The sequence below is a fragment of the Molossus molossus genome, unplaced genomic scaffold, assembly GCF_014108415.1.
Source record: "Molossus molossus isolate mMolMol1 unplaced genomic scaffold, mMolMol1.p scaffold_m16_p_1, whole genome shotgun sequence".
Classification (NCBI taxonomy): Eukaryota; Metazoa; Chordata; class Mammalia; order Chiroptera; family Molossidae; genus Molossus; species Molossus molossus.
This window is the reverse complement of record NW_023425344.1, coordinates 105,305,281-105,330,954: the sequence shown is the minus strand read 5'-3', so window position 1 is coordinate 105,330,954 and position 25,674 is coordinate 105,305,281. Positions and strand designations below refer to the sequence as shown.

General features: G+C 40.3%; 1 protein-coding gene across 1 annotated transcript in view; it reads left to right on the top strand.

Moving 5' to 3' along the window:
* Positions 1 to 22,969, top strand: part of MSRB2 (methionine sulfoxide reductase B2) — a 35,006-nt gene extending 12,037 nt beyond the window's left edge. The window contains exons 2-5 of the mRNA XM_036277871.1: positions 10,107 to 10,207; positions 14,559 to 14,635; positions 21,267 to 21,414; positions 22,300 to 22,969. Coding sequence (XP_036133764.1) covers positions 10,107 to 10,207; positions 14,559 to 14,635; positions 21,267 to 21,414; positions 22,300 to 22,404 — 431 coding nt within the window. The 3' untranslated portion in view covers positions 22,405 to 22,969. The remainder of the gene's footprint in view (positions 1 to 10,106; positions 10,208 to 14,558; positions 14,636 to 21,266; positions 21,415 to 22,299) is intronic.
* Positions 22,970 to 25,674: the final 2,705 nt, after the last annotated feature.

The window sequence follows — 25,674 nt, the reverse complement described above, 5'->3', positions numbered from 1 at the left end:
GACACCGACACTCAAAATTTGGCAGGTTCCAAACCCTGCTGAGACAGCCAAAATGGTGGAACAAAGAAATCCCAAATGAAAAAGCAAGAGAATTCTACAGAAGAAGGGATAAATCAAATGTGGTTATGCAAGTTATCAGATGTAGAGTTCAGAGTAATGATTATGAGGAGGCTCAAAAGCATGAGTAAAGATATAGAAACAACAAAAATCAAACAACAAAAATCAACCAATTGCAAATGAAAAACCACCAAGTGGAAATGAAGAGTAACATAGCAGAAATAAAGAACACATTGGAAGGAATAACCAGCAGAATAGAGGAAGCTGGGATTGGATCAGCAAATTAGAATACAGGGTAGGAAAAAAGCACCCAATCAGAGAACCAAAAAGAAAAGAAAAAAAAACAATTAAAAAAAGGAGGACAGTTTAAGAGAGCTGTGGGACAACATGAAACATAACATCTGCATCATAGGAATGCCAGAAGAAGAAGAAAATGAGCAAGGGTTAGAGAATATATTTGAAGAAATAGTGGCAGAAACTTTCCTAACTTGGTGAAGGAAAAAGGCATACAAGTTCAGGAAGCACAGAGATCTCCAAGTAAGAAGAACCCGAAGAGGCCCATACCAAGACACATAATAATTAAAATGCCAAAGATTAAAGATAAAGAGAAAATCTTAGAGGCAGCAAGAGAAAAGCCATAGGTTTCCCACAAAGGAGCTCCCATAAGGCTGTCAGCTGATTTCTCAACAAAAACACTGCAGGCCAGAAGGGAATGGCATGAAGTGTTCAAGGTAATGAAAAACAATGATCTGAGTCCAAAACTACTCTATCCAGCAAGGCTAAAATTCAAAATAGAGGTGAAATATAGAGCTTCCCAGATTAAAAAAAAAAAAAAAGACTAAGGGAACATATTAGCACCAAACCATCACTACAAGAAATGGTAAGAGGACTGCTGTAATAAGCAGAAAAAAATAGAGAAAGAAACATAGACATAATAAGTAAAAATGGTAATAAATAAGTACATATCAGGAATAATCTTAAATGTAAATGGACTAAATGCTCCAATCAAATGACACAGAGTAAGTAGCTAAACAGATAAGAAAGCATGATATACACACACACACATATGTGTGTATGTATTTTTTTTTTTTTTTTTACAAGAGACCCACCTCACAACAAAAGACTCACACAGGTTGAAAGTGAAGGGATGGAAAAAAATTTTTTCCAAGCAAATAGAAATGAAAAAAAGCTGGGAGGTAGCAATTCTCATCTCTGATAAAATAGACTTCAGAATTAAGGCCATAACTAGAGACAAACAAGGTCACTACATAATATTGAAAAGATCTATCTAACAAGAGGATATAACCCTGGTTAACATATATGGACCCAATATAGGAGCACCAAAATACATTTTAAAACTTCTGGAGGACTTCAAAGGAAAAACAGCAATACAATCAGCAGAGGACTTCAACACCCTGCTGACTTCATTGGATAAATCCTCTAGACAAAAAATTAACAGGGGAACAGAGACTCTAAATGATGCACTAGATCAAATGGGATTAATAGATATTTACAGAAAATTACACCCCAAAACTGCAGAATTCACATTCTTCTCAAGTGCACAAGGACATTTTCAAAGATAGACCTTATGTTAGGACAAAATTTCTACAAGTCTTTACAAGTTCAAGAAGATTGAAATCATATTAAGCATCTTCTCAGATCACAGTGGCATGAAACTAGAAATCAATTATAATAAAAACACTCAAAAACATTAAGACATGGAGGATAAATAACATGTTATTAAACAATGAATGGGGGTTACTAAGGAGATCAAGGAAGAAATAGAAACTTTCTGGAATTCAATGAAAATGAACACACAACAACAAAGTCTATGGAATGCAGTGAATGCAGCAGTCCTGAGAGGGAAGTTCATAGCACTACAGGCCTGCCTCAAGAAACAAGACAAATTTCTAATAGATTATCTAACTCTACAACTTAAAGAACTAGAAAGTAAACAAAAAGAAAAACCCAGAGCAAGTGGAAGGAAAGAAATAGTATATAGGTCAGCACAGAAATAAATGACAGAGATATTGGAAAAAAAAAAAAATTCAAAAGATAAATGAAAGGAAGAGGTGGTTCTTTGAAAAGATAAACAAGATTGATCAACTTTTAGCCAAACTCACCAAGAAACAAAAAGAGAGGACCAAATAATCAAAATCAGAAACGAAAGAGGACAAGTAACAACTTACACAACAGGAATACAAAGAATTGTTTAAAAATACCATGAAAAATTGAATGCCAACAAATCGGATAAGCTAGATGAAATGGACAAGTTTCTAGAATCACACATCCCCCAAACCTGAACTGGGAAGAGACAGAAAACTTCAACAGACCAATAACGACTAAGGAAATTTAGCTGTAATCAGTAAACTCCCAGCAAACAAAAGACTGGGTCTGGAAGGCTTCACAGGGGGTTTTACTGAACATTCAAAGAAGAACTAGCACCCATTCTTCTCAAACTCTTCCAAAAAATTCAAGAAGAAAGAAGACTTCCAAGCTCTTTTATTGAGGCTAGCATAATCCTATTTCCAAAACCAGATAAAGACACTACAAAGAAAAAAAAACTACTACAGACCAATATCTCTGATGAACATAGATGCCAGTTTCCTTAACAAAATGTTAGCAAATCGGATCCAGCAATATATTAAAAAAATATTATTCACCGTGACCAAGTGGGATTCATCCCAAGAATGCAAGACTGGTACAATATTCACAAATCAATACATGTGTTACACTACATAAACAAAATAAAAGATAAAAACCATATGATCCTATCAATAAATGCTGAAAAAAGCATTTGACAAAATCCATCACCCATTTCTTACTAAAATTGCTCAGCAAAGTGGGAATAGAGGAATCATATTTCAACACAATAAAGACCATATATGAAAAATCTGTAGTCAACATCATATTTAATGGGCAAAAAGGAAAAGCATTTCCCTTAAGAACAGGAGCAAGACAAGGATGCCCACTTTTGCCACTCTTATTTAACATAATACTGGAAGTCTTAGCCACAGCAATTAGACAAGAAGAAAAAATAAAAGGGATCCAAATTGGAAAAAAGGAAGTAGAACTGTCATTATTCACAGATGACATGATGTTGTACATAGAAAACCTTGAAGACTTTATTAAAAACCTAATAGATTTAATAAACAAATTTGCAAGAGTAGCAGGATACAAAATTAACATCCAGAAATTGATGGCATTCTTATACACCAATAATGAACACTCAGAAAGGGAAACTAAAAAAACAATCCCATTTACCATTGCAAGATAAAAAATAAAAAAAAATACAATACCTAGGAACAAACTTAACCAAGGAGGTAAAGACCTCTTCTCAGAAAACTACAGAACATTGAAAAAAAGAAATAGAGAAAGATATAAAAAAGTTCATGTTCATGCATTGGAAAAATCAGTATCATTAACATGTTTGTACCACCCAAAGCTACCTATAAATTCAGTGCAATTCCTATTGAAGTACCAATGGCGTATTTCACAGATCTAGAACAAATACTCCAAAAGTTTATATGGAACCATAAAAGACCCCGAATAGCCACAGTAATCTTGAAAAAGAAAAACAAAGTGGGAGGGATCACAATACCAGAGATCAAGTTATACTACAAAGCCATTGTAATCAGAACAGCCTGGTACCGACACAAAAATAAGCATATAGATCAATGGAACAGAACAGAGAACCTAGATATCAACCCTAACAGTATGCATGATTAATATCCGACGAGGCAAAACTATACAATGGAGAATAGACAGTCTGTTCAATAAATGGTTTGGGGGAAATTAGACAAGTACATGCCAAAAAATGAAACTAGACCATTAACTTACACCATACATAAGAATCAACTCAAAATGGATAAAATACTTAAAGGAAACTAGTCAAATCTTAAAAATCCTAGAAGAAAACAGGCAGAAAACTCTTAGACATCATATGTGGTGGAGTTTTCACTAATACATCACCTAGGTCAAGAGAAACAAAGGAAAAAATGATACACATGAAAAAATGCTCAACATCTCTAATCATCAGAGAGATGCAAATTAAAACAATGAGGTATCACCTCACACCTGTCAGAATGGCCGCCATCAACAATTCATCAAACAAGTGTTGGTGAGGGTGTGGAGAAAAGGGGACTCTAGTACACTGCTGGTGGGAATACAGACTGGTGCAGCCACTATGGAAAACAATATGGTATTTCCTCAAGAAATTAAAAATGGAACTGCCATTTTTATATGTACCCATATGTTCATAGCAGTGCTAGTTACAATCGATACGATCTGGAAACAGCCCAGGTGCCCATCAGTAGATGAGTGGATTAAAAAGCTGTGATACATTTACACAATGGAATACTATGCAGCTATAAGAAAGAAAGATCTCTTACTCTTTGAGATGACATGGAGGGACCTGGAGGGTATAATGCTGAGCGAAATAAGCCAGTCAGAGAAAGAAAAGTACCACATGATCTCTCTTATTTATGGTCACAATGAGCAAAATAAGCTGTTGACCAAAAGAGATCCAGAGTCATGGAAGAAGGGAACAGACTAACCAACCTCAGAGAGATGGGGTGTGCGAGGGGTGGGAAGAGATAAACCAAAGAACTTATATGCATATATACACAACCAATGGACACAGATACTAGGCTGGGGAAAGCAGGAATGTGGTGGGAGTGGGAAGGAGGGGGTCAGTGGGGAAAAAAGAGGGACATCTATAATATGTTCAACAACAACAACAAACAATAGGAAAAGGAAAACACTAGAAAAGAGAAGGGAACAATTATGAAAAGGAAAAAGGAAGAGAAAGGAGCAAAAAAATTTAAGAAAATGATAAAACAAGAAAAAGAATTTGAAAGAGAACAATAGAGTAAGCTAAGGAAATAGAAAAATAAGAGATATGAAAGAAAAAAAAAGAGCCAAAAATAATAACAATGCAATAAAACATAAAAGTGAAGTGCAGTTCATATCAGAAGAGTTTAGTGCCTCCTGGGAACCCTTTGAGGCCCTCTTGTTATGTTGACTGAGGCTCACTCTTTTGTATGCCATTTCCGGACCTCCCAGGAGGTACTGTGGTGTGAGCCACTGTTAGAAGCTGTCCACATTTGGCTGTCCGCAACCTGCTCAAAGCTTATGCGATCCACAGTTTGTGGCTGCGTTCACAGGGCTTGACTGTGCTTGGGAAAGGCCAAGCTGTATTCTAGAGCCAGTTTTTCAGTGGCACAGTGGCCAGGGGCAGTTCAGCAAATGTCCCAAAGAACTTTGGGCTCCACCTCTGCCTGCCTCTGCCTACCAGCCAGTTGTCAGACTTAGCCACTGAAAAAGCTGTTTCTGAAAGGGCGTTTTTGTCTCCCATGAGGGGGAGGTGTTGTTCAGATTTCAGGGAAGATGGTGAGTGTGCCCCCGCCCCATCCCAGAGCCCCATCCCAGAGCTCCATCCCAGAGCTGCATACCCGGGTCTGTCCCATAATATTCCCCTGACCTTGGGAGGGTGGAGTCCCTCGTATATAGTCTGGTGGTGTCTGCTGGTAGCAGAAGTTTCTATCAGTTCTCCTTTGAGGGAGGAGCACCTTCAGATTTCCAGTACAGTACAGGGAATGTCCCCACCCAAAAGCCTCCTGAAACTGCCCAGACTGTAGGCTTGGCCTCTGCTGCAGCCTCCTGAGCAGTGGTTGAGATGCACAGTGGGCCTCTCACCATGGATTTTCCCCAGGCAACTTCAGTCAGCACAGCTTTCCCTCCACTGAGTGAGTGGCTACAAATGAAATCTTGTGTTCTGTTTGTTGGTTTTTTTTTAAGTGGCTTTATCTCCAATAGGCTGTCTCTCCCCCTGCCGAATAGAAGCCCTGCTGCCTTTCACATCTGGATGTTAATTGGGCAGCTGTTCTTGGCTCTGGGGCTTCAGGCTGGGGAGCCCAGCCTGGGATTCAGGCCTCAGTCCTCTCAGGAAAAACCCCCGTGCAGCCTAGATGTCCCTCCTCAGCCTCTGCCTGCTGCCTGTGGGAACTGGGCCAACCCCTCCCTCTCGAGGCACCACCTTTCCTACCAGTCTAGAGGTGGTTTCTGCCCTTCCTTGTTAAAAATCTCTTCTTCAGCCCTGGCCCGTTTGGCTCAGCGGTAGAGCATCGGCCCCCAGAGCAGTAAGTTGCGGGTTCAGTTCAGGCCAAGGGCATGTACCTTGGTTGCAGTTTGTCCCTGGCCCTGGTCAGGGTTGAGCAGGAGGCAACTAGTTGATGTGTCTCTCTCACGTTGATGTTTCTCTCTCATTCCCTTTATCTCCCTCTCTCCCCCTTCCACTCTGTCTGAAAATAAATAGAAAAAATATATACTTGGGTGAGGATTTAAAAAAAAGAAAGGAAAAAAGTCTCTTCTTCAGCAAGTCTTCAGTTGGTAATTCAGGGTGAATGTTTCCCAATTTAGTTTTGTTTCCAGTATGGATCTAGGAGGAGGTGCAAGAAGGATCCACCTACTCCGCAGTCATCTAGAACTTCTCCAAAAGCCAATGTCTTTACAACAGCCTTCAAGGCCCGAAATGATCTGGCTTCCATTACCTTTCTGTTCTCACTTCCACTAACCTTCCCCTGTTCACTCCTCCCCAGTGGCTCTGGTCTCCTTAATGTTTTTTCTCTTGCCTACAATGCTCTTCAAGATATTCACATGGCATGTTGGTTCATTTCCTTCAAGTCTTTGTTGATATGTCACTTTCTTAGTAAGGCCTTCTCTGACTACTCTGCTGGAAATTGTGTGTGTGTGTACATGTACACATACATACACAAACACACATACATACATACATACTTATACACACATCATCACTCTGTTTGCCTTTGTGATTTTTGAAAAATCACCTGAAGTTCTATGTTCTTTACTTATTTAGTTAATTTTACCTCTACTCTTTAAGGGCAATGATTCTTGTCTGTTCTCTTTACCCCTGAATCCCCAACATTTCAAATAGTATCTCGCATACAGTAGGTGCTCTATAAACATTTGTTGACTAACTAAATGAATGAAAAAATGAATATTTATTAAATGCCAAAGCAGTACATGTATACTAGGGATACACTGAACAAAGACACAGTTATTGCAGACTTTCAGCTTCTAGGCTAAAGAGGTTCCTGAAAAATGAATCTCCAATCATTGTGGTTAAATAGTCTATCAAGGAAATACTAAGGGGTGTGAACACAAAGGAGGATCTTGCAGCTCAGTCTTGGGGAAGGGGCGTGATCAGGAAAGGTCTCCTGGAGAATATAACATACACTAAAATCAGAGATTGGAGACCTCTAGTTTCTGGTCCAGAATATAAAGGATTTTGGAAGTGTTCATTCCATCTTAACAAGTGAAAGCTGAACAAGCTATGACATGTCCTGGGGAACTCAGAAAACTGCAGCTCAGAAGGACTGGAGCGTAGTGGAAGGGAAGAGTTGAAGGTGGTAACCAGGGCCAAATCATACAGGGCCTTGCAAGTCACGTTCAGGAGTCTGGAATTTAACTTGAGTGTATTATGGTGTATTGAACAGTTTGGGGCAGAGAATGAAAGGAAGTGGTCAGGATAGGAAAGGGCATACAAATGAGGAGACTTTTGTCATAATTTATGCTGGAGATAATGGTGGCCAGTGCAAGGTGGTAGCAGAGAAGTGAGAATGAAGAGATCTGGAAGTATTTAGAAGTAGAACCAACAGGGCTTGGTGCAAGGAAAAGGGAAGAGTCATGGACGATGGCCTGGCTTTCTGGTTTGAAACGTGGGGTGGATGAGCTAGAACATGTGAGAGGAGGAGCAAATTTGGGGTGGGGTGCATGTTGTTTGTGATGGGACATCCTGGTGGAGATAACCAGGTGTCGATGATACAGGTTGGGCAAAAGTAGGTTATAGTTGTTCATATGAAAAAAGGCATGCAGATTATGATTATCACAATAGCTTTATTAATCCAAAAGAGTGTCACTCACAACTGTAAACCTACTTTTGCCCAACTTGTATACAGCTTTTGAACTCAGCAGAGAGATCAAGGATGGAGAGAGAAGTAGATTTGGGAATTTCATCATGTAGATGGATCTTTATGCTACAAAATGGATAAACCACCCAAGGGGCAAGTGTGGAGTGATGATAGAAGAAAGCCTAGGATGGACAGATTCCTCTGAAACACACCAAGATTCCAGGGATGGCTAGAGGAAGGGAGCTGAGGAAAGACACGGAAAGGCAGTAACTGGATGCTCAAGAAAATTTGGTGTCATGGAAGCCAAAGGAATAGAATATACCCCAAAAGAGAGAATATCAAATGTCAGTATCATCGAGAAGTAAAGGAGGTGAGGATGCGGCGTACCCTGGAACACTTCTTTTACTTAGAAGCCCTCTGAGCCCTTTGAGAACAGAGTCAGTGCAGTGGCTGGCGAAGGGTGCTGTGTCCTCGGCACGTTATGTCAGCTTGCCCCAGTGTTGCTGATGCTAACTTTGCTTACTTGGTTAAGGGGATGACTTCTTCACTTTTCCATTGTGAAGGAATATTTTCTTCCTTATAATTAATAATATTTGGCATCATAGTTTGAAAATGTTTGACTAATCCATTCTTCAACAGTCTTTCACCCAGATGGTTTAGAATCCCCTGATGATTCTTACTTGAACCAGTTATTATTTTAGTGATTGCAAAAATTTAGTGATTTAAAATTTTTTATCATTTCTTCTTCATTTATTACTTGGGACTTTGCCTCATAACTCTGAAAGCCACTGACCAGTAATAATTGCCATATAAATACATATTGCTTTGTTTCCCAAGAGATGAGTTCCTGAAAAATTGTGTGTAATTGAGCTATTTTTCCATAGGAAAATTTCAGAGGCATATTTCCATAGGAAAAAAGGCATTCCTGTAGCCTTATAAAAACTACTTAAGAAAAGACAACTTTTAATATATTTGAACAGGTAAAAACCTATTAATAAAATGCAAACAACCATAAGCAATCAACAGTGTGCAATGTGGAAGTAACACATTGCACATTTTAAAATGACCTGGTGATGAAGATATATGTCTTTTCTTGCTGAAAGATTATTTAGGGATTTTTTGCAACCAGAAATGAATTTCAAATATGATTTTCTGACATGTTTGATATTTGATAGTGAGCTCACAGGTGTTGAACATCTCATTCATCTTCAGTGCTTTGGTCCAGTTACTTACCTTTTCTCATTTAAAAGTTCAGATGGACAGATAAGATCCTTTCAGACTCTTAAAGTTGGATGATTAAAACATTTATTATACATGTTGGCTTCCTGTCCCCCTTTGGCTAAAGAGAGTACAGTTCACCCTTGAACAACATGGGGCTTTGGGGTGCAGTAAAAAATCTGCACATTACTAGTTGGCCCTCTGCATATGCAGATTCTCAGCTTTGGGTAAAAAATATATTTTTTTACACCCATTGGAATAGAAATAGTAAGATAGGAGCCAGAGAGAGTAGAAGAAAGAAAGCAAAATGTGAACAAAAACCATGAAGCATTAGAAGAGATTATAATGGGTCTGTTTCCCTCTCAGGAGTATATGCTATAGGAGTCTTTTCTTTTTTCCACACAAGAAGATTTTTTTTAATAAAGACCTTCCTTGACAAACAAAATCAGAGATATCTTTAGAAACCCACGAGGGAAAGGAGTTTAATAACCCACTAGCTCAATGTTCTGTTCTCTCCAATCACTCAACCACTCCCCGCGGTATCCTGACAGGAACTACTCCTTTGAACATAGTAATGGAAGAAGGATCAATTTCTACCCTTAGGTACCCGAGGAGAATTTACTCTGCATTATTTCATATTTCAGCTGCCTCTGTAGCTTCTATGCCCCAGGGCGAGAAGACTGGCTCTCTACCAATTACTCATTTCTTATTAAACTAATGACTCAATTAAAGCATTTTGTACCAGAGCTTTCTGGTCCCTATGAAGAATGAAGGAGCGGGAGAGGGGAAGGGGCTGACTTACTCTGCTGGGTGATAGTGCGCTTTAGGAGAAAGGCTGAGGAAGAAAAGGTCATTGCACCTTTTGGCTTTAGTTTTTTTAAATCTTATCTAACAATACAGGGTCTCTCACAAAGAATGAGCCATCTCTTGCCAAGAGTGAGTGGCGAAAGAAGCTGACCCCGGAGCAGTTCCATGTCACCAGAGAAAAGGGAACTGAACCGGTAAGCTCAACTAACTTACCGTTTTCTGATTAGCTACATGGAGATCGGGATTGGAATAGATCTAGTTACAAAATCTACATCATCATCATCCACTCTGCAGACCTGGTCCCCCCGTTGTTCTTCTCGGGCCATCATTATCCATCTAGCTGTAGAAGCCAGAAACTTTCCCTTGGACATGTCACTCTCTGCCCTGCATCACTTTGCCATCTGTTCTACCTCCTAAGTGACCTCCCAGTCACTCTGCTCCCCCACCCGCAGCTGCCATGCTGGTCCAGTCTCCCACCATCCCTCGCTGGCTGGACTGCTATAGTCTCAACCGTTGTACTCACAGCCATTCCTGCTCCTCATCTAGCCGTTCTCCACGCGGCCGCCAGAGAGATCTTTTCAAAACGCAAATCTGATCCCATCAGGCCCCTGCTCAAAACCCTTCAGTGGCTCCCCACTGCTTCCAAGGTAAAGAGAAAAGTGTTCAAACAGCTAATTAGGCCCGAAGAGCTCTGACCCCTACCTCCCATCCCCCTCCTCAGATCCTGTCATTTTACCTCTCGAGCTCTGCACTTTGGCCACACTGTCCTCTACCTCCCGAACACCCTGAGCTCCCTTCTCCCTTAGGGCCCTTGTACCCTTTGTTCTCCTTTCTCATCACCACCGCCACCCCAACTCATTCAAACCTGTGTTTCAGCTCTCAGCCCAAACCTCACTTCCTCAGGGAAGCCTTTTCTCAGCCCCACGCTGGGTTTGCCTTCACCAGTCCTTTTCCTGCATAGCATTGGCCGTCGTTGGCATATTCCTAGCACATAACGTGGTATCTGGCACTCAAAAAACAAAGTTTCCGAATGTTAAATAACTAAAGGCTAAGAGGCGGAAACATTATTTACACTACATTCAACAGTCTCACCTGTATGCATCTTTTGAGAGAACAGTCCTCAGTGGTTTCTTATTATAATACCATTTTTATAGCCCTGCATTTCTTAGCAAGTGGCCTGTCTTAGACTCAAATATGGCCACTGGATTGTAGCTGTCGAATTTGTTATTAGATGCCTTCATTTGTGAAGCAAACCCTGCAGAGTGGACCACAGCACAGTGGTTTTGCAAAGTTGTAGAGTATTTATATCTTTACCTTAGCAGTCCCTGAAAAGTTCAAGTGGCCATCCATGTGCATGTGGTCTTACAATCATGGTCTCACTCTCAACTTTTATGCTAAAGTCATAAGACAGGTAGCATATCCCAAAAGATTTTTGTGAAAGACTGATATTTTTGAAAACTTTCTGTGAGTGGGATTTTAATAAAGCCTTCACAGGGAAAGAGACTATATGTGCCACTATTGCAATGGCACAGGGGAGCCACTGATGCTCTGTACAGTTGTGTGTATTCCCAGAATACTCTAAGCCTGCCCTGTCCTCAGGCAGAGTTTGGTATATACACAGAGCCTGGACATGAGCTGCCAGATGTTTAGGGGAACAAATCTGTGGGATTCTTAAACAGATGTGCATTTGGCCATTTTACAAAATGAGCTTCATTATTTTAACTCATATTATAAATCCCTTTTATTTGATCCATTTCCACATTGAATTTTTTAGAATATAATCCTTTGTTAGCTTCATGAGGCTAAGGAAAGAGAAGTAAAACATTTAAGCTTTCTATTTGGTGGCTCAAAATTAAAATTGAGTTCCACGTGTTTTTATTGGGCAGCAGTAATGGGCACCCTGCTAGGTAAGATGAAGGCTTTTACAGCTTGGTTGAGCAACGACAAAATGTCAGATAGCAATAGAAGGTAGGCTTAATGCAGGCCGTCCTCTGTCTGCCCTCCAAATCTGCTCTCCACTTGTTTTACCCTGCTCAGAGCTCGGGGAAGAGTGACCATCTCCCTTGCCCTCTGGCCACTGATTGAGTTTGACCAGTGGGAGATACCAGAGAGATCAGATGGCAGGATAGAGAAGCTGGGACCCAGGGTCCTCCCTGTGTTCCTCTAGTGCAGGTTGCAGCTGCCGCAGGCAGCCCTCACCTACAGTTGCAGCGTCACAGGTTCTGGTAACTGCCCCTTCCTCTGTCCCACACGCCTGATAGGGGTAGTGTGTTCTTACGGTCACTGGCCCAGGGGTGTTTCACCCTCCCTTGTTGGTTTCCATTGGCCCTGTCCCCAACTTTGTAAATAGTTCTGTATTACTTTATCTACAAATCATCTCTTTTCAGAGTGCCACCTGTTTCCAAAAAGTATATTGTGTTGAGAAGATCAAATGAGGGAGACCTCCCATGGGTCCAGACAGACTGTCTTAGGCGGTTCGAGCTGCTGTAACAGAATACTATAGACTGGGGGGCTTAGACAACAAACTTTTATATCTTGCTGTTCTGGAGGCTAGAAAGTCCAAGATCAAGGTGCCAGCAATGCAGTGACTGGAGAGAGCTTTCTTCTTGGTTTCCAGATGGCTACCTTCTTGCTGCGTCCTCACATGGTGGAGAAAGAGAACAGCTTTCTCTCTCATATCTCTTCTTATGAGGGCACTAGTCCCATTTATGAGGGCTCCACCCTCATGACCTAGTCACTTCCCAAGGTCCCATGTCCGAATACTGTCGCACTGGGGATTGAACTTCAACATTCAGTCCATAGCACAGACCTTGAAAACCCAAGGGGCATCTTAAGTGTCATGGTGTCTCTGACCCTGTCCCCATCCCCTTACAGTCATTTTAGTTCTCTCTTGTAAACAGTTCTTGAATTTATCCTCTTCTTTTTATTACCACTGCTTCTGCCACAGCCAAATCCAGGCCTGCATTAGTGGCTGTTTGATTGTTCTTTGCCCCCAGTGTCTTCCTGCCCCTGCCCCAACCCATTCTTCCTGCAGATGTTGTGTGCACACCCAGTTTAGGTTTCCACTGGGCAAATACTAGGTTTTCAAGTAAATTGAGATGGAAGCTGAGCTTGGCCCTGAGTAAGAGCTAGGACTCATATAAAACTGGGGGAGACATCAGGAAATCTGGCAAGGGGGCAGCTTAGCGATGTCATTTCATCAAGTATGTCAGCTAGAGCTTCCTTTTTATTTCCGTTTTTTAAAAAACTACAATACCAGTTACCTGTCACTTTCTCTATCCAGCTGTCCCCTGCAGTGATGCAATGACAAAATTAGATTTTTAATGTTATCAGTCTGTCTGGATCCTATAAGTAGGTTTTTCTAGATCAGCTTTAGGACTGGGAGCCCTTGGACATGTGTGTCTCATCAGCCCAGGTGGAAAGATGTGAAACTTCCTCGTCATGACAAGTGCTCATTTGTGCCAGTATTGGGAGCAAGCATTCACGGGGACGGGCCATAAAACCACCAGCTCACTACTGTACAGATTTCTTCAGCTAAGTTTAGGGTCTTTAAAGAGGGAAAACATCCAAGTGTGCCCAGATGGTAGGCTCAGTAGTTTCATTTGAAGTCCATTTAACCCATTCTTCCAGCTCACTGGAAATGTGCTGTAATACCACCACAGGGAATTTGAACATTTGACCTGTGAACTTGTTGAATTGGGAAATCTGGAGTGGCCAGAAGAGTCCCAGGTATTTCCTGAGTTAACACTGTGACTCAGTGAGCCATTCTGTACTTCTGCTTCCCTTCCTTCCCGTAAAATGGGACAGTGGTTCATAGTGGGCTAGTGAAAGGGTTCCTTTTTCTTTAATTTTCTTTGACAGGAGATAACAAAAAGAATTAGACAAACATTTTTTTTTTCTTTAACCAATGCAATTCAGTTTGTAAAATAACATTTGAAGAAGCATTGACTCAGCTCACTCATTGCCTCAAGTCTCCTTATGTTCCTCTCAGGAGACCTTTGAGAACCTGCAGACTCTGCGTTAGCAGAGTAATTTCATCTAAGTCGTCACTTAGGCACTGGGAGAATCTAGCTTATTATTTAACATGTATTAAGTGTGCAGTGTCCTAAACAGTACATGAAGCATATCAAAGTCACAACCCTGATGTCACTGAGCTATACTTCTTATGTATTTATATTCTGTCTTTAATTGGAGATTTCAAAGTGTTTTCGACAAAGGACTAGATTCCTGTTGTATTGACTCTTTTCAAATGGAGACTGAAATTTCACACAATCCAGAGGACTGTTCCCAGATGAAAGGTGCTATGTAAATACAGGACGTTATTAATGTCATGATTAGAATATTTGGCACAATAAAGTTTGGGTTGTAAATGAGCCCACAGGCTGTTCCATTGGGTGTGTGGTAACTTTCTTGTGATATTTCCACTTTGTCAAATTAGTACAAAAAGTTCTTTATTTGAGGACTTCACCTTGGATTTGAAGGTACTGTATTATCTCCTGATGGTATGATGAGAAACCTGAACATATGTATCTAACTGACTTTCAGCCTTTCAGCGGGATCTACTTGAACAACAAGGAGCCAGGAATGTATCACTGTGTGTGCTGCGACAGCCCACTCTTCAGGTGAGAGAAAAGATCAAGTAAGTGAAGGAGAACAGACGTCGAAGATCCTTCAGCTCTGCCTCACTTGAGGTCTTGGATAAAAACGTACTCATGTTGTTTTTCATTGTCCTTCTCATTTGGCATGGTTGCTATAAGGAGAGCTATTTGTATAAGATACTTGCTTGTCTTACTCATTTCTAGCATTTAGAGCAGTTATAAGACTTCTTAGCCTATATTCTTCCTTTCTGTATCCCTGAGAAATAGCAAAATAGTAAAACTTGGTGGGAACTATAAGAGAAAGCTATTAGAATTTTTTACTAGGAAAATATTTAAAGAAATCTAAACTGTAATAGTATTTATTTGGATATGTGATTAAAACTATATCTCTCTCAGGGAAAATGGGTTTATACTTCAATTTAGGAAATGTAGAATTTTATGAGGACAGATTCCCCACAATGCTTGACAATAGTGAATACCATGCCCTCTTCTATATGGCTAAAAGTAAATTTAATTGTCCCTTGATTTCAAAGCCTCTTTTGAGTCAATCAGGATCTGAAATCTCTCAACAAAGACTTTTTTGTTTAGACATGCAGGAAACAGTTTTTTAAAAAGTAGACTCAATGGAGAAGAAAGGAAAATATCTTTGAAGTCTTGTTTTTCAGAACTTCAAAGATTTTTTTTTCTTTTACATCAACCCTAAATTGGTTTAGAATAAAATATAAATCAAGCCAGCTCTGTGAGTCTTCCATTAGGCAGTTCTTCATCATGTCCTTTGGGCTTTGAGCAGAAAGGGCTTTCCTGCTAATGTGGACTGAATTTGGAAAGCCAGACCCCACCTTCAAGGACAAGGAATGATTAGGATTGATTTTCCTTCATGCTCATGGAAGGAAGGCCTTTTCCCAGATTCATTCATTCTGTCAGTGGCCACTGACACAATATCTAAGACGGCAGTCAGCCCAGGATGGCCTGGGGACAGCTAGGAGACATAGTAACATGTGGGACATGTATTTCTGAGACATCAATTATGCTCTTTTGTTCTATTAAGGAGAAGTAAGACCTTGAGATGGCCAACCTGCTTTAAGCCAAAGCTGTGTTGTAAAAGCATCGAGGCTGCCTGTTACTGTATAGCAACAAGACATGTTCTGTCTTTGGACTGTGTGTGACACAAGATTTGAAGGCATCCTCGTAAGAACATTCTCCTACATTGTAGTCTTCATTTTTTTACTTCTTGTGTGTTCTAGTTTATGCAAAAGTAAGGTTGAGACCTGTAAGGTTTCTCGCCAAGGAAGAAAGTGAAATGGAGCCGCAAAAGCGGGCAAGAAAGTTTTATTGGAGCACTCCCGGGCGAGGTTCGCTGGTCCAGGGGTTCGGGCCAGGGAAGTCGCACTGTTATGTCCGGCTTGGAGAGTTTTATAGGGGAGGTCGAGGAATGAAGAGGGAAGGTACTTGATTGGTCGAGGGGAAAGGTGGGGTGATTCTGCATGACGAAGAGAGGAGGTATTTGATTGGTGGTTCCGATTTCTCCTTGGGCCGTCTCCTTCACTGAAGTCATGTGACTGCTCAGAGCCTGCCGACCTTACAAGACCTTCTTCCTACACAGTGCCCACCATCCCTTCACTAGGTCAGACATGGAATCAGAGAATGTTGGAGCAGGGAGGATCTTAGAGACCAGGGCAGAAAGCTCTGTCCTGTAGAACTTTCTTCGACGGTGGACATGTTCTGTATCTGCTTGGTCTAATGTGGTAGCCACTAATCTCATGTGGCTATTGAGCACTTGAAAAGTGGCTAATGCCACTGAAAAACTGAATGTTTTATTTTATTTTAATTAATTTAACTTATAAGGCCACCAGCTACTGTGTTAGCTCAGCAGTAGTCCAAATGAAGGAAGGTGAATGACCAGCCCTAGGTCACTGAGGCAGTGAAGCAACCAAGACTGACAGGAAACCAGACAGTTCTCCAAAGCCTGTGTACCAAGTGGCCAGTTTACCGAACTGCCAGTTCACCAACCTTATTGTTTCTTTTCAATCACTTAGTCGTAGTTGAAAAGCTTTTATTTTCTTTTTTTAAGGACTTTTGAGTTTGTTTCTGTTCCATTTTCCAGCTGCTGTTACAGCCAGGACTAAGAGAAATAAGAATATATTCATAAGAATCACTTAAGTTCCAGAATATACTTTTTTTTAAAGATGCATTTGTTTTATTGTGTAGCAGAGTGGTTAAGGCTGCCTAGATGTACATCCCAGCTCCACTGCCTTGTGACCTTGGGCAAGTTTCTTAACCTTTCTGTGCCTCAACTTGCTCACCTGTAAAATGAGCATGATGGTAGTACCAAATTTATAAGGTTGTTGGGAGGATTAGCTGAATTATGAGTTAATACACAGAAGAGCACCAGAGCAATGCCTGGCACATGCCAGTCACTCAAGACCAGCAATGTTAGCAATGATAGAGGTAGATCCTTTTTAGCGCTGCATACATGAATGTATCTTCGATGATGAAGAATTCATGAGAATGTATTCTAATTAATGAAAATCTATAAATGAAGAATCTATTCCTAAGCATGCTTTCCATTCAAGAGACTAGTCTTAGGAATTATTCTTGTTTTGCCTCTCATTTCCCCATCTCTCTATTCCCAGTTACAGCCTTAATAATAGGGTGCAGGGATAGAGAAAGATAAACATTCCTTCAAATGTTTGTACAGAGTCAAAAGGAGGTGAAAAGTAAGTTAACCAAAACTAAATAGTTAGAGTCAAGTGGATATGGGACCACTGGCTCTAGGCACATGGGCTCGTTATTGCTTGCAGACTTGCCTTCAAACGGAGCCAATATGCTGCGTGTTCTAGCAGAGCTGCCCACTCTCCAAATCAGAGGCCTTTGAATCAGGGTTTTCTGGGTCAAGAACACGCTCAGGATGTTATCAGTTCCCTGAGGACTCCAGACTGTCACTTTGTGATTTCGCCCCCTTCCTACTTCCTCTCTCCACCTTCCTTATCCTTCCCAGTTCTGGAAGTGTTTCTTAAAATCTACTGTGGAATCACATATTTCATGGTCATAAATCTTAGAAGAGAACAGAGAGCCTGATATTAGTTCTCTTTTTATGTGACATCTGATGTCCTACACATTACCAGTAACTAACATTCTTTAAAACTGTTTTGGGGACTCATTCCTTCGAATGAACAGAAAATTTTCTAAGATTCTAGGGTTGTCAGTAATCACCAGATTCCTGTGCTGTTTGTTTGAAGGCTGTAGAGTTTCCAGGAATGAATAATAAATGTAAGAGTATATGAGAAGTGATGATCCAGAATGGTTTTAGTTTTTCAAAGGCAGGCCTTATAATCTGCTAATTATTTCAGTATGTATATTGGAATTTCTAATTGACCCTAATATTTAGGTTTCTAATCTTAAATTATGTATGGTGGCCCTCTCACATTACTTGGCAAAATATCCAAATTCTGTTAATTGCATCAATAAATGTTCATTGTTTCCCATAAAATGTTTTAAATGACTTTTCATTAGTCTTAGATTCATTTATTGAAAAAATTTATTATATTCATCATTCTCCATTGAAATTTCTTTAATGATCACTAGTTTATATATAATGTTGAGGGTTGAAAGGATATGTTTAAAAAACACTTAATAAAAAAATAAAAATAAAAAACACTTAAGCCCTGGCTGGTTTGGCCCAGTGGTTAGAGCGTCGGCCTGCGGTCTAGAGAGACCCGGGTTCAGTTCCCGCTAAGGGCATGTACCTCGGTTGCAGTTTGTCCCCGGCCCTGGTTGGTCGTGCGGGTGGCAGCCACTCGATGTGTCCCTTCACGTCGATGTTTCTCTCTCTCTCTCTACCTCTCTCTCTCCCTCCCACTCTATCTGAACAGAAAATGGAAAAATGTCCTCGGGTGAGGATTAAAAAAAAAAAAAAAAAAAACCACTTAACATGTTTTTCCCTGAGCCAGAGTGGCACGGATGAATGTTTTCAAAACCTTGCAAAAGAATCGCAAAGAACCCAGACTGAAAGTGCTAACAACAGCTGTTCAAATTTTATGGATATCTGTTATTAATAATAATAATTATATTAAAAAATACTAGCTACTGACTGACATATCATGTGTCTGACACAATGCTATCCCGAAGGTATCTCAGTGAATCCTCTCAGCAGCCCTGTGAAATCATCACTAATCTCTTGATTAGGATGCTAAGACTTTAAAAGATAAAGTAACTTGCCAAGGTTACATAGATGTAACAGGCAGAGACTGGATTCACACCCAAGTCTTTCAGAGGTTGAAGCCCTTACTCCTCAGAGTCATACCTGTGGTTCTCTAAGCCCGGTTTGAGGTCCCAGAGAGCTCCTGGGACCCTTTTAGGGGACCTGTGAGGCCCTCTCTTTTCTCACTACGTATCTGGAAGGTCACACTTCCTTCACTTCAGTTCAGAACAACACTGCAGCAGGTTGGATACGGGGGCACGTGTGAAGATTCAGTTGCCCTTAGTTAAGTTAGACATTAGAGAGATTTGCAAAAGTGTAAAGCAGTGCAGCTCTTCTCACTAAATGTTTGTTTCATTTTGGAAAATATAACCATTGTCATAAAAATGTCATTTATATTATGTAATGAATTTATTGTTTTTTAAAATAATGCATGCAACAAGTGTTGGCGAGGGTGTGGAGAAAAGGGGACTCTAGTGCACTGCTGGTGGGAATGCAGACTGGTGCAGCCACTATGGAAAACAATATGGTGTTACCTTAAAAAGTTAAAAATGGAACTGCCATTTGACCCAGTGATCCCACTTCTAGGAATATACCCTAAGAAGCCTGAACACCAATCAGAAAAAATATATGTACCCCTATGTTCATAGCAGCACTATTTACAATAGCTAAGATCTGGAAACAACCCAAGTGTCCATCAGTAGATGAGTAGATAAAAAAGCTGTGGTACATGTACACAATGGAGTACTATGCAGCTGTAAGAAAGAAAGATCTCATCATTTGAGATGACATGGAGGGACCTAGAGAGTATTATCCTAAGCGAAACAAGCCAAGCAGAGAAAGACAAATATCACATGATCTCACTTATTTGTGGAATATAATGAACTAAACAAACTGATGAACAAAATTGACCCAGAGACATAGAGGTAGGGTACAGACTGACAAACCCCAGAAGAGGAGATATTGGGGGGGGGGGGGGAGATAAACCACAGAACTTATATGCATGTATGCATGACCAACGAGCATAGACAACAAAGCTGAGGATGGGGGGGGTTGTCAGTGGGGGAAAAAGGAGAAACATCTGTAACAAAAACTGATTAATAAACATAATTTAAATAAAATAAAATAAAATAATGCATGCATATTTTTTAATTCTCAGTTTTAATTTATAATGTGTTAAATATTGATATACATACTCATGTAAGCAGAAGCTCTCAGCAGTCCTCAGTAGCTTTTCAGTATTAAAAGGTCCTGAGACCAGAATGTTGGAGAATCACTGAGTTACACTGGATGTTTCTGCTGGGATTTGGGCTCTAAACTGAACTTCCTTCCCTGTACATGGTCTAGGGATTTGATATTTGCCATATTATTTTTTTTCACTTTGCTCAGCTTTTTTTTTTTTTCTTTTCCTTTTTCGCATTTTTCCTCAGAAGAGCCATTTCACTGCCATTTCAAATTTATAAATACATTTTTCTAGCAGCATTTAAGGGAGCTTATCTTTAAAAGCACTTAAGAGTGGGTCTTTGGTAGGCCAATTGCTGGTTGCCTTCCTCCTCCTTCTCTTGCCAGCTTCTCTGCCTTCCCCAGCCTTCAGCATCACTGGTCCCTATGGGACCTCCCCAGGAGGGTCAGGGCCACTGCAGTGATTGACTCAGAGCGGCCAGGCTTATTTATTAACAATAGTAGTCATAGTGAACTTTTGTTTGCAAGCACTTATGTGTGCTACACAGAGTAGCTCTTTCAGTTCTCAAAGCATCTTTGTAAGGTAGGTATTATCCCCATTTTACAGATGAGAAAACTGGGGCTGAGTGGAGAAGCAGCTTGCCCAGTTTCACACAGTTAGAAAGTGGCAGCTGCTAGCTGCTCTCGGATCCCTGCGGGTAGCCAGGCTTCTGTGTTTAGATAACCCGGTTTCTGTTGCTGAAAGTGGCTTTTCTGTCAGACCTCACGCTTCTCTGATCTGCCAAGCCCATTACGCCCTCCTTCAACCACTGTTATTTCACTTTGTTTTTTGTTTGTTTTGTTTTTTATTTTTATTTACTTATTTTTTATTGTTGAAAGTATTACAGCTGTCCCCCTTTTTTCCCCATGACCCTCTCCTTCCCGCTGTTATTTCACTTTGATTTCCCCCTTTTCTACATTTACAACACATGGATTTGATCGGTGTTTCTTAATATGCAACAGTTCACAAAGCTCCTAGTGTTTTTAGGTCCTTGTTGGACATTGAGGAGGAAGTCTTTGGCATCAAAGGAACAAGAAATCCTTTCACTGCGATGGGACAGTGGTTTTAATAGTGAAGGTGCAGTGGACACATTCCTGTGGGATTGATTGTCACGTCACTGGCCTTGGGGTCTGGCAGAGGTGGAGGGCATTAGATCTGCTCGGTAGAAAAATGAGTTGGGGCATAACATGCCATTTGTGTGTTCATAATGGTAGTGCTGGGAATGTCTTCCTTAGTTCCAAGAAAAAGTACTCCTCCGGCACCGGATGGCCTTCATTTTCTGAGGCCCACGGGACGTCTGGCTCTGATGAAAGTAACACAGGAATCCTGCGGCGTGTGGACACCTCAATGGGATCGGTGCGCACAGAGATTGTCTGCAAGCAGGTGAGGGTCTTTGTTTTGTCTGTTGGGTTTTCCCTGACGCTGCCCCAAGTGCCCCAAAGAGCTCTCTTGTCCTTGGCATGTCTAGTTGTCACTGAAGCACATGGGATTTCTACTTATGCCGCTTCCGATCCCTCCCTCCCATCACTCTGGGCACTGCAGATGAGAGAAAGAACCTTCCTGAGCCTCTCTCTGAGTAGCCGCTTCTGGTTCTTGCCTTCCAGAGCCGGGAGCAGGGTGAGGGTCTGAAAGAAAGAATTGGCCCTACACATGCTTTTGAACAAGGGCAGGCAGCAAAGGCCTAGGGTGGTTGGCATCTGTCCACCTTCTCCCCCACTTGGCTATGTGTCATGGACAGTCAGAGCAACACGGGAGCTGACATCGGCACACTGGTCCCTCTGAGCGTGTAGGAGAAAGCACTTTCATCCAGATAGCAGATTCCTTTTGACATCCTCGTGTGCTCAAATGTTCTGCTTTTGTAAAACACCAAAGACAAGCAGATAAACAGCATAATCTTAACTCCAACAACAAAAATAATACGCTGGCTACAACATTACTGAGTACTTAACCACGAATTGTGTTAATGTTTTATATGCATTATATCAATTAATTGTCACAACAGTTCTATTAAATAGGTATAGTCATTATTCCTGTTTTATGGATGGGGAAATCAAGGCCTAAGTTCAATGACTTGTTCCATTCTCACTGATAAGACAGAGTTCTTTACCACTTCTGTGCTCTGCAGTCTTTCATTTCTTAATCAAATTCAATGGACTTATTCCCCTCACAGGTGTCAAACACTGGCTGGCCCTGTGGGTGCATCTGTTTACTTTTGTGTAAAAAGCTTTTTCTCAGTGGAGAAGTGACAGAGGCTTCTTTCCTTTGCAGTGTGAAGCTCACCTTGGCCATGTGTTTCCTGACGGGCCTGGGCCTGCTGGCCAGAGGTTTTGCATCAACAGTGTGGCACTGAAGTTCAAACCAGGGAAACCCTGACTCTCCAAGAGTCCCTTCCCCTGCCACTCCTCATTTATACCCTCAGTTTTAAAAATTCCCGTGACTTGTTTTACTTAATACCAAACGGGGCTGAGTTTGCTGCTGGCACCAAGCAAAGTCACGGCTTCTCTAATTTATTGATCTGGAATGAACTCAACCCTGACTCCTGCTCTGACTGTGGAATTTCTCAGAATGACAGAGTGGCAGCCATTTCTAGTCAACTGACTTCCGTGGGCTCTGCCTGGGGCCTGAGGGCACAAGTCTTTGGGGACCTTAGGAGGCTGATGGATTATAAGGCAGAAAATTCCCACAAAACCCTGAACTTCCCATTTCAGTAAAGTTCTTCATGGATGCATATACATGAGGGATTAAGTGAAAAGAGGAAGGAAAATATGGGGTTAATCAACGATCCAGCATCAAAAGAAGCACCGAGGGGTAGGGCTGCAGGAGAGCTGTGTTTTGGGAGGTACGTGTGGTGATGGAAAAGCCACCTGATTCTTTTTCAAAATTTTGGAATATCGAACATTCTGGTTCCAACGTTTCAACCCTCAAATAAGTTCCAACGGGAACTTGTTAGATTTCAGAAGTAGTGGACAAAAGTGGCTGCAAAGTTAAACTTTTAAGTGTTCAAATAAAATATTTACTAACATTTATGTTTGCTCTTTGTCTAAGTCTATGAATTTGCTTTTTTATTAAAAAAAGCTCTAAATAGATAGACGTGCACTGGATGAAAAATAGTCACTGGTAAAAAATTGGATTCAGCCCTGGCCGGTTTGGCTCAGCATCGGCCTGTGGTCCCAAGAGACCCAGGTTCAGTTCCCGCTAAGGTCATGTACCTCGGTTGCATTTTGTCCCCGGCCCTGGTTCGTCGTGCGGTGGCAGCCACTCGATGTGCCCCTCTCACGTCAATGTTTCTGTCTTTCTCTCTGTTCGTCTCTCTCCCTCCCACTTTACCTGAACAAAGAATGGAAAAATGTCCTCGGGTGAGGATTAAAAAATTGGATTCATTATACATTTATAGTTTTTAAAATTGTTGAATACCTTAGGGTGACATTGGTTAATAAAATTATGTGAGTTTCAAGTGTACTATTGTAAGTGACATTGTTGCAATATTGTACTGTGTGTTTACCATGAGAAGTCAAGTGTCTTTTCATTCACATTTATCCTCCCCTTACCCTTTTCTGCGTGCCCACACCCCGAGTTACCTCTGGTAATTACCTGTATACTGTCTGTGCCTATAAGGGGATTTGTTGTTGTTGTTATTTTTACTTTTTTTCTTTAATACACATTTTAAACCAAATCAACTAAAGAAACACTTCTGTATCAAAAAAAAAAAAAAAAAGCTCTAAATAAAAGGCCAAAAAGTAATTAGATTATATGATCATAGGCATTTGTTTATAAAGTGTTTTATAAAACACTTGTGTTTTATAAATTGAGTGTCTTGAATAATTTGCTATTGAAAGTGTTTAAATAATTTTCGTTGGGATTTTATGGTCGGAAAAGAAAATTATTCTATTTTCTCTTAATTCACTTGTAGTACATTATTTAATTTTTTCTTTTAGTGGTTACCTTGAGAATCACAACATGCATTGTTAACTTGTTATAGTCATGAAAATTATTACTTTTTTTTTTTTACTTCTCCAAGAATACCTTAGAACACTTTAAATTCCATTAACACCCTTCCATATTTTATGTTACTATTGTCATAACTTAATTTTGACAATATTTAATTTTACACACAAATTATTATTAATGTATATGTCAATATCATTTATATTTATCTGCATATTTACAACACTTTCTGTTGCTCTTTATTGCTGCCTGATATCCCATGTTTCCCTATGTGATTGTTTTCCTTCTGCCTGAAGAACTCCTTTGACTTTTTCTTTTACTTCATGATTCCTAGCAGTGAATCTTCTCAGTTTTTGTTGGTGAGAAAATTTATTCTTCTTTCATTTTTAAAGCTTTATTAAGGGAAATTTTATATTTAAAACATTTGTACATATTTAGTGCATGAATTATTATGAGTTTGGTCTCTTTTCATTTTTGAGGAATTATTTTCCCTGAGTATAGAATTCTAATTTTGAGAGATTTTGTTTTGGTATTTTCAAGTTTTGTTCCATTGTCTTATGGCTTCCATTGTTTCTTCTGATAAATCAGCTATCAGTGTTATTATTGCTCCTTTGAAGGTAGGTAATGTGTTCCCCTCCTTCCCCAGCTGTTTTTATTAATTTATTTTTTTATTTAATTTTCAGCAGTTTGTGATGTGCCTTGGTGTGGTTGTCTTTGTGTTTATTGTGCTCAGGATTCATAGAGCTCTGTGAATCTTAGGTTGATACTTGCATTAGTTTTGGAAAATTCTGTTATTATCTCTTCACTATTGGTTTTTTTCTATTCTCCTTTCCTTCTGGAAGTTGAATTATACAAATTTTAGACCATTTATTGCATTCCATATAGCTCAACAGCTCTTTTCTGTATTTTCTAATTCTTTAACATTTCTGTACTTCAGTTTGGGAATTTTCTGTCATTGCACTCTCTAGTCTCATCTTTTTGCTTGTCTAGTCTTTTTTTTTTTTTTTACCCTCACCCGAGGACATTTTTCCATTTTTTGTTCAGATCAAGTGTCAGGGAGAAAGAGAGAGAGAGAGAGAGAGAAACATCGATGTGAAAGGGACACATTGAGTGGTTGCCACCCACAGGACCAAAGCAGGGCCAGGGACAAACTGCAACCGAGGTACGTGCCTTTAGCAGGAACCAAACCCGTGTCTCTCTGGACCATAGGCCGACGCTTTAAACACTCACTGAGCCAAACCGGCCAGGGCTTCTTTAAAACACCTTTTATGAATTCTTTATTTTAAATGTTAAACTTTTTTATTCCTAAAAATAACCATTTGATTCTCTTTTATGAATTCCAGTTATCTGGTGAAGTTTTCCGTAAGTGTACTTTTCCTTCATATTTTAATTTTTTCTTGAACATATTAAGCTGTTTTAAAAACCCTTGTTAACTAAACTTCACTATCGGGGTTACCTTTGTTTTTTTGCTTTTTTAATTGTGTTCTTGCCTTTTGAAATCTAGGAGTTTTCAAATTGAATTTCAAATATTATGTATGTTAAAAAATGTTGTACTCCCAGCTGATACTACCTTCCTCTAGAGAGGGTACACTTTTCTCCATGCTGAGTAGATAGAGTGGTGGCCAGTTATTTTAACTCAGGCAGAGACTGGGTTAATTGTATATCCAGAAGCTGGATGTACATCTGATAAAGCTCAGT